Source organism: Schistocerca piceifrons, chromosome 5, assembly GCF_021461385.2.
Source record: "Schistocerca piceifrons isolate TAMUIC-IGC-003096 chromosome 5, iqSchPice1.1, whole genome shotgun sequence".
Taxonomy (NCBI): Eukaryota; Metazoa; Arthropoda; class Insecta; order Orthoptera; family Acrididae; genus Schistocerca; species Schistocerca piceifrons.
Window position 1 is genome coordinate 170,281,679 of NC_060142.1, and position 13,141 is coordinate 170,294,819.

The window sequence follows — 13,141 nt, forward strand, 5'->3', positions numbered from 1 at the left end:
GTGTGCAGATCCCAAGATCTTACCTCAAACTGCTGAATAAACCTCACAGTGCAAGGAAGTGGAATGCAGCCCTCCATCACATATCCCCCTACCCTGCAAGGAAGAGCAAACAGACTGTTCATGGAGCGAAAAACCCAGGAACCACCACCAGTAGCAAGCACACAACAAAGGTACAAAGGCCTGGGATACCTGCTGCAGTAACCAGAGTAATATCACAACTATTCTTGACCAACAAATTTGGTTTTCTTTTTGTGTTGCTAAATACCTTTGTACATTGAATAACCCACAGTTTCTTGGTAATCTTTCAGTCACAGAAGTAAGTCTCATCTGTCAAACAATGGAAAGCAACAATATTACGAAAATGATATATGGCTACTCATCATATACAGGAGATAAGTTGCAGACAGGCACAATAAAAGGTTGCTAAACAAGCACAGTTCGCACATGCATGACCACTGTGATGTGACCATTGTTTAGCTGTCTTTTTGTTCTGCCTGTGTGCAGCTCAACATTCTTATTGTATGATGAATAGCAATCTATCAGTTTCATCCATATTGGTTCACACTGACTGAAGCAAATCAGTTATGAGAAGAGAGTAGCCACATCACACAACAAAATAAATACAGCACGGAATGTAGTGAAGAAGGAGATTGGTTGAATCAGAGGTAAGGATGAGCAAATAATTTGAGTAAATTATCCATTAGTAAGTACTTTATGTCCATTATTGATAAGACAGGAGTTTACAGCTAAATAAGTGCTGCTCTGGAATACTCGCCCTTACAGATAACTTCAGTGACATGTATATGACTCATGCTATACTAGAACTACTAATATTTACCATAAAATCTTTAAAATTGACATATTATAGTGAAGGCCTATATGAAAAAATACAAGGGTAATTAACAAGTGACCTTCTTACTTTCGTAACATCTTCAGTTATTTGTGTGAAACAGTCAGTTATCATCAAAATATTTGGTCAACATGCTGAAATATGTTGAAATTAAAGCTCAGTTTAACGATGCAAACATTCACTCATACCTGTTTTGGTCCATCTCTTCAATGAAAGTTTGAATAAAGCTGTGTTTCCATTTGAATTAAAATATACAATAGTCCAGCCATTGCACAAAAAAGGTAGTGTCGACAAAGTCGAAAACTACCGACCCATTAGCTTAATTCCAATTCCAAGCAAAGTATTAGAAAAGATTAATTCACTATGATTAGAAAGCTTTCTTGTCAAAGAAAAAGTGCTACGAGAAACCCAACATGGTTTTAGGAAAGGCTATTCAGCATCATCTGCAATATGTGATGTAGTACATACTATACTTACGAAATTAGATGAAAAAGAAAGGGTGGCATGTTTGTTCCTTGATTTATCAGATGCTACTTGAGAAACTGGAAACTTATGGTATTAGAGAAATAACCAAAAGTCTCATACAGTCATACCTACAAGACAGATATCAGGTCACACAAGTCACACACAAAGTGGGCAATGTTATTAAGAAGTACAGTTCAAGTCCAGCTATAGTAAAGTACAGTGTGCCCCAAGGGTCAGTTGTGGGTCCTTTATTGTTCATACTATATGTTAATGATCTGCCCACAGAACACTATAGCAAGATACTTAACTATGCGAATGACACAACCGTTGTTAACTGGGGAACCGACGAGAATGATTTGGCCCAAAATTTTTCTGATGTGTTATTTGGATTGAAGAACTAAAGAACTACTTCCAAAACAATCACTTAAGCTTAAACATCAATAAAACAAATCTAATGGAATTTCAAATACACCACAAACAAGATGAAATGCAATGGAGTGTTGTGTATGTTGAGGGTTCCTTCCTTGGCGTAATGTTAGATCAGCATCTCTCTTGGGAGTATCATATTGATTTCTTGTGCCAAAAACTTAGCAAATCAATTTATGCAATGTGGACAATGTCACACTTTCTTAAATATGAGCAAATGAGTATAATCTATTATGCTTTAGTGTATCCCTATCTCATATATGGAATTGAAGTATGGGGAAGTGCTGCTGCCAAACATGTAAATAGGGTATTCATCCTTAAAAAAAAGGCAGTTGGGATCATGTGTAAGCTTAGATATAATGAGTCTTGCAAAGCAAGTTTTAAAATTAAGAAACTACTAACACTTCCATTACTATATATTTATAAAGCTGTTCAGCTGATGCTAAAATACAAGCAGTACAATCATCTAAATAGAGAAAAGCACATGTACAACACTAGAAGGGACTATGATTATCACATGGAAAGAAATAATACAAAAAAATGCAGACAAGAGCCCCTATTACATGGGGATCAAATTTTATAACTTCCAAAAAAATTAAAAAGCTCAAGTGGAAGCTGCCTCGAAGTTGCCTTGAAGGAGTTCCTCAGCAATAAGTGTATTAAGGAATCCCTCTCAGAGGAGTAGAATACTTTCAGTTGTATAAATAGTATTTACATGTAAAAAATAAATAAATAAAAGCAACATAATTTTTTATCTGTTAGACCTATTGTATATAATTGTTCCCACAATGTTATAAGGGGAAAGATCAATATGTAAACTATCCAAAACAAATCCTTGTATTTGTCCATGGAGAAAAATAAATAAAAAGTGAAAGTAAAAGACATGATACTGTGAAACGCAAATATTCTGAACAAAATTATATTCTTGGAACTGTATATCTTTTTATAGAGCAATGTACAGTTATTTTTTAAATAAAATGTATGATGTAGTAGTGTCATGAAATGCAGTTTCAGTTACATTTTATACTTTGTCCTTAGCGTTACCAATAATTTTCACTTTACTGCGCATTATAATTTACTAACATCCTATACATAATCAAACTTCTTGTGGGTCATTTTCGTTAACATGTACTACATAAGGAAATATACAGGGTGTTTAAAAAATAATCACACATTTCTGTCGGAGATGGTATCAGTGGAAACTAGAAGAAAATTCCTATAATTATATATCTGGAAACCAATATCTTTTGAGATATGGGCCATTTCGCCTGTGACAAGTTATGTGTAAAATTCCATGGTGTGGACCAATTTAATGCTGCAATCCATTGTTGATGAATTATCGGCACAACAGAAGAATGTTACTCTTGCAGAAAGATAATAACTGTGGTTTATGCCCAATGGGGCACCACCATATTTTCTGCAGTGTGTGAGACAGGGACCTCATCAGAGTGTCTCATGGGCAATTGACTGGTTGATGAATTCCAGTAGTGTGGCCTCCCCATGAACTGGATCCGAATCTGTTTGATTTCTAGGTATCTTCATCTACATGTATATTCTGCAAACCACCATGAAGTGGATGACAGAGGGTATGTCACACTGTACGAGTTATTAGGTTTCTTCCTGTTCCATATATGGAATATGGGAAGAATGACTGGCTGAATGCTTCTGTGTATGCTGTATTTATCCTAATCTTATCCTCACAACCCTTGTATGACAGATACGTAGGAGCGGTAGTATATTCCTAGAGTCATCATTTAAAGCTGGTTCTTGAAACTTTATTAATAGACTTTCTCGTGGTTATGTATGTCTGTCTTCAAGAGACTGCCTGTTCAGTTTCTTCAGCATTTATTTGCCATTCTCCCACAGGTCAAACAAATTTGTGAGCATTTGTGCTACCTTTCTCTGTATAGGTTCACTATACCCTGTTAGTCCTGTTTGGTATGGGTCCCCCACACTTAAGCAGACTTACTCTAGAATGGGTTGGATGAGTGATAGTGTTAGCAATCTTCTTTGGAGACCCAGTATTCTGCCAATAAACCAAAGTCTGCCAACTGCTTTGCCTAGAACTTACCCAATGTGATAGATAATTCCTTCATATCCCTACAGTGTTACAACCAGGTATTTGTATGATTTGCCCGATTCCAGCTGTGAATCATTGATATTATAGTCGTAGCCTACTACGTTGTTTTCGTTTTCTGGAGTTCTATGGCGACATTTAGGGGCATTGATTTATGCCTAACCATCAACAACATGCAGACATTTCAGGGGAGTGTGCCCACTGCCTATAAAGGGTTGAAGGATATGTCAGGATACGCGGTAACCAGGGGCCCAGTGCCAATAGAGTCTACTTTTATGTACAAGAAAGGAGGGAATGAGAAGACAGCAGGCCTATATCTCCATCAGGTACTGGTTTCCTGACATATCAATTATGGAAACTTTTCTTTTAGTTTTCACCAATACTACCTCCTACAGGAATATGTGACACTTTTCCTAAACAAACTATATAAACAATACTATTAAATTCAGACTATTTTTTCAGGATATTAATGTATAATACTTAATACATAATAATACGCACATAAATCAACCACAACTAAGCATTGTTTGTTGTGTTTTAAACCTGCTACCAGTCTTCTTGCGTCTCCAGCCAATAGTGGTCTTAAGGTAATATAGTTTACAAAGTCGTCCGTATTTTCTGATCACAACATTCTAACCGTATCAACATTCTAACGGCAACGTGTAACCCGAACAGAAACTTCAAATGAACCGCTGGGCCTGACCGACTTTCTGTTGTTCATTTGCGGTCGATACTCTACTGCCGACTGCAAAAGGAGTACTATGGGGTATGCGAAACATGGGCAGTTGCTGCAATGCATCGGAGTCAGCAGTTAGCGAACTCTTAACAGTCTTTAACGAAGTAGAAAATTACTGATGGCATAAACGTATTGTAAAGTAAAATGAACGTTATTGACTAACATTCGACTAGCCGAAAAATCGATCATCATAGGGCACTGGTCGCAAAGCAGTGACAATCATTTTCTCGAACATGATTGTTTATGTTGGAAGCCTTGCTTCAACAAAGATAGTGTGCCACATGAAGTGCAAAGACGTGGTTCGCATCAGTCTCGTGTTAATTCCAAAATAATGAAGGGGGAAGCACGTATCGATGAACTGGTTCAGTGTGTCAGTTTGCATATACCAAGAAAATTGCTTTTCCATGGATACATTTTACCGTTTATGTGTCTTTATGGACTGTGGATATATATTTGGGTTACCGTGTATGGAGTTGAGGAATATTATGAAGCCGGTCTGATAGGAGTGGCGGTGATCGGTTTGCTGCAAATATTGAGCTGCCTTTGCTGCCACTGGTCTGTACATGTACACTGCTTTCTAACATGCAAAAGTGTAAGTTTGTTTTTAAGTGCGTCCTGTTGTGAGAAATACATTGCTGACGTTGTGTCAACAGCTGGTACACAACTTGTTTACAGTTGTTTTTAGAAAGCTTTCAGCTGATAAACTGTCAACTACTGAATGTGTTAGAACTTGCTGTCAAGTTTGATTTTTTTTTTTTTTTTTAAATCGTGTACAGTTTGCTCAGTACCGTGAATAGGAATATTCAGAACAAAAATGGTATGTTGTCTAGCTGTGAAAAGACATTCATCGACAATAATTTCGTTAGAGATCCCACCACTTCTGGCTTCTAATGAGTGAACCTATTCACATAGTTAGTTACCTAAGTAATTTTTATAAGACTTTGATGTTGTGTAAATCAGAGAGAAAACACGAAACCTTTTTTCGCATTTTTATATGATATATACTATAAACGTAACAAATTTGGTGACTAAAGTATCCTTGTCTGTACAATTTTTTTGAAAGAAATATTCAGTTTCGTAGTACTGTCAGTAATTTTATACATACATAAATGACCTAGGTATCTGTGTAATCTTATACATGGCAACATGATGTTTTCGCCATATTTAGCATGGAGCAGATGGCAGTATCTTTATTTATAATGTTAATTTCAACTACAAACCCAAATTATGAGTGCAGATAAATTAACTTGTAAACGCGAAAATATTCAACTATTGAGGGTTAAGACAGTTGATTCTGGAGAAAGATTTGTTAGTGTAGAATTTAAAAGTTATATCAAATAAAACTTCATGTAGAGTTGCATATCACAAACTTAGCACATTATTAGACTATTACCTAGACTGACATCATAGTATTTGTTATATTACACACGGTATAGCCCATTGGCTTTTACTCGTGATGTAACTGTGTGGTGTTGTCTGATGACATTTTTAGGTGCAGTGTGTTTGAAATGTCTTTGCAGAAGACCAGCTTCCGGTAATCCACAGGTATTGCATTTAGTTGTGAATATCTTTTAAGACAGTAGGCTGTTGCTGATATGCTGTTTAATCCTATTGTAAGTTTTGTGCTTGTTTCGCAGCCCTTTGATATTTATACTTTAGTTTTCTATGCTGACATAGCAATACAAATTTGATGCGATATAAATTTTCAGTTACTATTACTGACAGTTCATAACATACTGTCTTTAGCAGAGAGAGGGCTGCGCAGTGCTGCAGCCAAAAGTTTTAATCACTTACCGAATGATATAAAATGTCTTATCAGACAGTAGAGTAAAATTTGAAAACAAGCTGAAAAAAATTCTCCTTGACTACTTCTGTTTTGTGGGAGGCAACTGGGTAGATGCAGTGTTTCTTGATTTCTGTAAAGTATTTGAGTCAGTACCCCACCTACGCTTAATGTCAAAATTACAATCGTGGGGTATCAAGTGACATTTGTGATTGGATTGAGGACTTTTTGGTAGGGAGCACACAGCATGTTATCTTGGATGGAGTGGCAGCATCAGATGTAGAGGTAACTTCAGGTGTGCCCCAGGGAAGTTTGTCGGGATCCTTGGTGTTAACATTGTATATTAATGCCCTTGCAGACAATATTAATAGTAAAATCAGGCTTTTTGCAGATGATGTAGTTATCTATAATGAAGTAGGCTAATATTGAGAGAAGCTGCATAAATATTCAGTCAGATATAGATAACATTTCAACATGGTGCAGAGATTGGCAGCTTGCTCTAAATGGGGGATGTTGAACGTATACAGAGAAGGGTAGCATAAATGGTCACAGGTTTGTTTAATCCATTGGAGAGTGTCACAGAGATACTGAAGGAACTGAAATTGCAGACTCTTGAAAACTCATGAACTATCCTGAGAAAGTCTATTAGCAAAGTTTCAAGAACCGGCTTTAAGTAGTTACTCTAGGGATATAGTACAACACCTTACGTATCACTCACACAGGGATTGTGAGGATAAGATTAGAATCAATTACTGCACTCACGGAGGTATTCATTCTTCCATACGTGAATGGGACAGGAAGAAACCCTAATAACTATTACAATGGGATGTACCCTCTGCCATGCATAGTGGTTTACAGAGTATTGCTATTGTAATGTGTGAAAAAGTTGGTGAGTAGGTATTGCATACAGCTTTTTTCATATTTATTTTTAAAGAGAGAGAGAGAGAGAGAGAGAGAGAGAGAGAGAGAGAGAGAAACAAACTAGTAAATGGTCAGCATGTTGCCATATTTACAATTTAATGTGTGATGGGAATGGAAAAGAAATCATTCCAAGTCATGATTTATTGTGCAAATAATCTAAGGAACATGAAACTAACCAACTGTTTTGTAAATATTTTCAACTTTGCATTTTGTTTGGGTACCTGATAATGCCAGAGTTGTGATGACTTTTGTATCAGGGAACTCGTATTTTTCATATGTTGATCAGAACCTATTCCTCGTGACATTGCTCGTCCACATTCAGTGAGTTATTACTGTTAATCTTCCGTGGATGTCATATATAAAAAAAAATCCTAGTCAATTTACTCAACTGACTGAACAGCGAAGAGTCACCAAAAGGAAAGACAAGGTATTGGTTTTTACATTTATGTATCAAATGTTGATGTCTGTTATATTCCTGACTCAATAGAAAGCCACGAACATTGGATGTCCTGCAACATTACTTTATTTTGTGACCAGATTTATGGCTTAAAAGGCCATTGTCAGACAGTATTTGTCAACACAAACATCTTATTATGACCATGTGAGCAAAAAACCAAGTCATTAAATAAATTGGTACCGTAAAGCATCCACAGTTTGTATTTTTCATTGATAAATATGAAATTTTTCAACCACACAGCACTGAAAGAATCTCTCACAGTGGTGTTCATAATGCAATTTGCAATAGAAGTTGCGAAGAGTGGCGGTCTTCAAGAATAGGGGATGGTTTGCTGTATTTATCTACCGTGGAATTGTACGTAGGCTCTACTACAATAATGGATGGTAGTTGTGAATTCCTGCTCTGCTAATGGTTCTGTGACATAATGATGTGACATCATATATGTGCAAACTGGAAGAAAATGAAACACCGACAATATTTTTTGAAATGCGGGTTGTGTGGTTTACCAACTGACCTTTAGTGTAGCCTGATGCATAGCTTTGATTGGACGTTGACAATTTATTTCCACATGTACACTTATACTCTGCAAACCACCGAGAAGTGCATGGCAGAGGGTACATTCCATTATATTAGTTATTAGGATTTCTTACCATTCCATTCATGTACAAGGTGCTGGAAGAATGATTGTTTTGAATGCCTGTGTGCATGCTGTAGTTATTCTAATTGTCCTAATGTGAATGATACAGAGGTGCTGTGTAAGTGTCATCACTTAAAGCCAGTTCTTGAAGCTTTTAGTAGATAGTCATACCAAATACGTTTCAGCTGTCTATTTTCCAAATCATTATTTTATTGGGCTACCAGTTTCGGCGATTTATTATACCATCTTCAGGCCCCCTGACCAATGTGTAAGGAGTTTCCAACCTCAGTTCTGGTCAGAATAGGGGCCAGCATTCAAAGACTGGTACCTTTAAATAGATTTCTGCTTGATAAGCAATCACTTCAACCTGACAGGAACAGAGCTTGGAATCTTCCTGCATGTCAGTCAGGGCGCCTGAAGGTGGCATAATAAATCGCCGAAACTGGGAACCCAGTAAAATAACAGTTCAGAAATTAGATGGCTGAAAGGTGTCTGATTTGACATTCTGTACTGAACAGCTGAGCCCCACAACCATCTCTGAAAAAATGGACATACAGAGACTTTTAGTAGACTTTTTCAGGGTGGTGTACGTCTTGTCTTCAAGAGTCTGCCAGTTCAGTTTCTTCAGAGTCCCCGTGATACACTCTGATGAGTCAAGCAGACCTGTGACCATTTGTGCTGCCCTTCTGTGTATATGCCCAATATCCCTTGTTAATACTATTTGGTAAAGGTCCCACACACTTGAGCAATATTCTAGAATGGCTCCCATGAGTGATTTGTAAGCAATCTCCATTATAGAATGGTTGCACTTCACAATAAACCAAAGTTTACCACCTGCTTCACCCACAACTGAGCCTATGTAATCATTCCATTTAATATCCGTACAAGATATTACAACCAGGTATTTGTACAGTTTGGCGAGTTCCAACTGTGACTCACTGATATTAAACTCATAGGATACTACATTTTTTTGTTTCATGAAGTGTAAAATTTTGCGTATCTGAAACATTTAAAGTAACTTGCCAATCTGTGTACCACTTTGAAATCTTTCAAAAATCTTACAGAATATTTCTGCAGCGCTTTTCAGACAGTATTTCATTATCGATAACTGCACCATCTGCAAAAAGTCTGAGGCTACTATTAATGTTGTCCACAAGGTTATCAATATACAACTTGAATAGCAAGAGTCCCAGCACTCCTCCCATGGGCACACTCAAAATTACTTGTACAGCTGATGATGACTCTCCATCCAGGATAGTATGCTACAGCCTCCCTGCAAAAAAATCCTCAGTACAGTGCAAATTTCAATTGATACACCATAAAATTGTACTTTTGACTATAAGCATAAGTGTGGTACTGAGTCGAATGCTTTCTGAAATCAAGAAATACCGCCTCTACCTTACTGCCTTGATCCAAAGCTTTCAGTATGTCATGTGAGTTGGGTTTTGTGTGAGCGATTTTTTTGGAATCCATCCTGGTTGGCATGTAAGAGGTCATACTGTTCAAGATACCTCATTATGTCTGAACTCAGAATAAGTTCTAAGATTCTACAAGAAATTGATGTCAAGGGTATTTGACAATAGTTTTGACAATCACATATACTACCCATGTTGTAGATGGGTATGACCTGTGCTTTCTTCAAACTACTAACTCATCTGCAAATTCAGTAAAGAATCTGTTAGGGATTTCATTAGGCCTTGGAACTTTGGTCTGTTTTAAACTGGGCTTTACTTTGTAAAGAAACATTTGAAAACAGATTTAAGAATTGCAGCTTTTCTTTGCTACCCTCAGTTTCAGTGCCTGTCTCATTTACCAGGTGTTGGGCACTAGCTTTGATTCCACTAAATGCCTTTACATACGACTGGAATTTCTTTGAGTTTTGTGAAAGATCATTAGACAGTATTCTCCTATGGTAGTCATTAAAGGCTTCACTCATTGCTCTGGTTGTGAGTTGGTGAAGCTATCAAATGTGAACATGAAATCTTGTGTCTGATGACTTACTCCCATATCACAAACCAAGCACCAAAAGTGAAATATTGATGAATAAAATTAATCATTATGAGTAAAAGACAGCCTGTTGTAGCGTTTATTATTGAAGTAAGGTTGGGAGAATTTGATGAGTAAAATTTAAAGATATGATTGCATTTTGCATTTCAATAAAAATAAAATAGTCAAAAACTGCACTGGTTTCTCAGTTCACAAAGGCTGCTTTAATATCCATCTCCTGAAGTTGCCAATGTCAAGCTTACTGTCACCTGTAATGTCAGAAAGTTGTGCAGTAAAGTGGAAATTGTATCAAATAGCTTTCCTGCCTTAGAATATGCCCCTAGCTGTTGGTCTGAGGAATTGCAGATATTTATATTGATAGAAAAGAATAGGTATGAAAATTTACAACAAGCCTAATTATAGGAATGTGTGAGAGAATTTGCAGTGTGAAGATGAGTGTTCACCTACAGCTGTGTGTGTAATGATGAAATACGTGGGAGGCATAGGAAATTGATGACGCCAAATAGGACATTTATAACAGTACAAAGAGTGAAAAACTTAAAATCCATCCCACATCTCAAAGACACGTAATCAACCACTTGTCATGATGTCCAACAGTGTAATAAAAAGGGCAAGAGAGAAAAAGTGACATTTGTTGGAAAAATCAACAATCCCCCAAAAGTGTGTAGATTATTCAGTAGATAATTGTACCAAGTTGATGGTAATTCAACAAATATTCAAAATTTGACAATGTTTGGGATAACACTAGCAGCTAATGAATACATTTTTAGATACTAGCCTACCCTAAGTAAATACATGCTAATTAAGTCCAATAAAGATGTTAACTGTGCTATATTAGGATTCAGTGTTGTGCTTCCTTCATTGTCATTTATTATGTTGTTATCTGTGCATTGCTTTGTTGTATTATAAGTACAGTATTATTGGTATAGGTTATTTAAAAGAGTGTATTACTGTTTTTCAGACTAATGATCCTTTCAAAGCGAAAGTGGCAAAAGTTGTACCAACAGCCAACAATGGGTCCTCTGAACTAGTGTCTGTACATCAAGCTAAGGTAAATCATCTGAGTTACACATTAACTTATTTTGGAACTATAATAAATATTCCCCAGAACCATTGGAGTGTCGTATTCTTTTTGTTTGTTTTCCTACAGTGCTTCTTAAGCCCATATTTCATTCATCATATGTAGTGAGGGGTCTATGTCTTGACCATGTAATGACTGCTGCTGTCAGAAAAATAGGATAGGGGCAAGAACATTTCTTTTTATTGTACACTCTCTATCAGTGTTATGGTTTGCCAATTTCAGTGACTTTTCTTTGTCAGTTTTGGCGTTATTTTCTGTCTGCTTATTTTTCTGGCTTGTTTATTTTTACCTCGAATCTATGGCAGTGATCACCGACTTGCATGAATGTGTGACCATAAGTATTGTCTCCTTATAGTCTGATTAAAATTACTTGATAGTTGACACTTCATGCGTTGGAGTTGGTTTCCTCCAATTAGAGCGCTCAACATCACACCCGAACCATTCGCTGTTGCGAAATTACAACAACAAGTGGTCAGTTCACTTCCAATTCCATGTCCAGGATTTTTTCTTGATGTATTTTGATTTTAAATCATGGGTCTGTCAGTTTTATTTTGTATTTCATCATACATGATAACCACATCACAAACAACACACATACACCCCCAGGTGGCTCACAATCCTTTTGTGAATACATACTTGGCTACCACGGGCACCCAGCTTTTACAGCATTACTTACTTTCCGTGCTGCCTGCTTATATATCCACTGCCCCATTTCCTCGCCAGCTCTCCATCAGATGGCTTTCTAGCTGTTGACCCTGCTTGGACCTGGTGTACGATTGGGCCTCTAGTTTCCACTTTCAATGTATTCTATGACTTTTCATTAACTAAACACATGGTCCGCGTTGTTGGGTTTGACCTGCCACCAATTTTCGAAATTCTCCAGCAGTGCGAGTGGTGTTGGGCAGGTGGCCCAATGCGATGTGTGCTCGACATTTGTGGCATTCCATCTGTGTACCCTTCCCTGTAGTATAGTAATACACACAAAGCCCAGTACAGTAGCCATCCAATTGTGAGGGGGTTATCAAATACCTGCACGTTGGTAGCCCCCTGACCAAGCAGGAATTGCACTGTTGGTGCCTGAGCTGAAAACTCCCCATGTATGCCAAAGTGTGTGTGCCTATCATGACTGGGACACAGGGACTCTGAGCAACAGGTTACTGGCCAGGTAGCCAATGTTGAGGCTGGGTGGTGTGCATGGGAAGAGCCCCTGTTTAGAGTGGGTGGCACCATCATGGCAGATCAGCTGCAAATGAAGTGGATAAAGTTATCTCCTGCTGATGGTCATACGGCCCAAGTCTCTATGAAAGGACAGCCCTTTCTCATTACAGAGAGATAAAACGCTAACATGTTCCCTTCCCTGACTACACCATGGGGAGAATGTGGGGCTAAGCGGCAAGCAGAGCAATACCACCCACGATACTTGGTTTGTACAAGGACTGAAGGTGATTCCTTCTTGGCCACAAAGCCCTTGCTCTTTGTGGAGAACTTAAAAGACAAATTTGGGGAAACGACAGCCATCTCCAAAGTGTAAAGTGGGTCAGTTTTGGTCAAAATGGCATCCCCTACCCATTCACAGGCACTGTACGCTTGAACCAAGCTGGGTGACGTACCGATGACTGTCACTTCACATAACAGTCTAAATTTAGTTGGGGGCATAATTTTCCACAGAGACCTGCTCTTACAATCTGATGATGAGCAACG

At 37.7% G+C, this 13,141-nt stretch overlaps 1 protein-coding gene across 1 annotated transcript in view; it reads left to right on the top strand.

The window, feature by feature from the left end:
• The first annotated feature begins 4,730 nt into the window (after window positions 1-4,730).
• The window catches only part of LOC124798138 (endoplasmic reticulum transmembrane helix translocase), a 189,982-nt gene continuing 181,571 nt past the window's right edge, over window positions 4,731-13,141 (top strand). Inside the window, exons 1-2 of the mRNA XM_047261412.1 lie at window positions 4,731-5,146; window positions 11,321-11,410. Of these exons, the coding sequence (XP_047117368.1) occupies window positions 4,886-5,146; window positions 11,321-11,410 (351 nt within the window). The 5' untranslated portion in view covers window positions 4,731-4,885. The remainder of the gene's footprint in view (window positions 5,147-11,320; window positions 11,411-13,141) is intronic.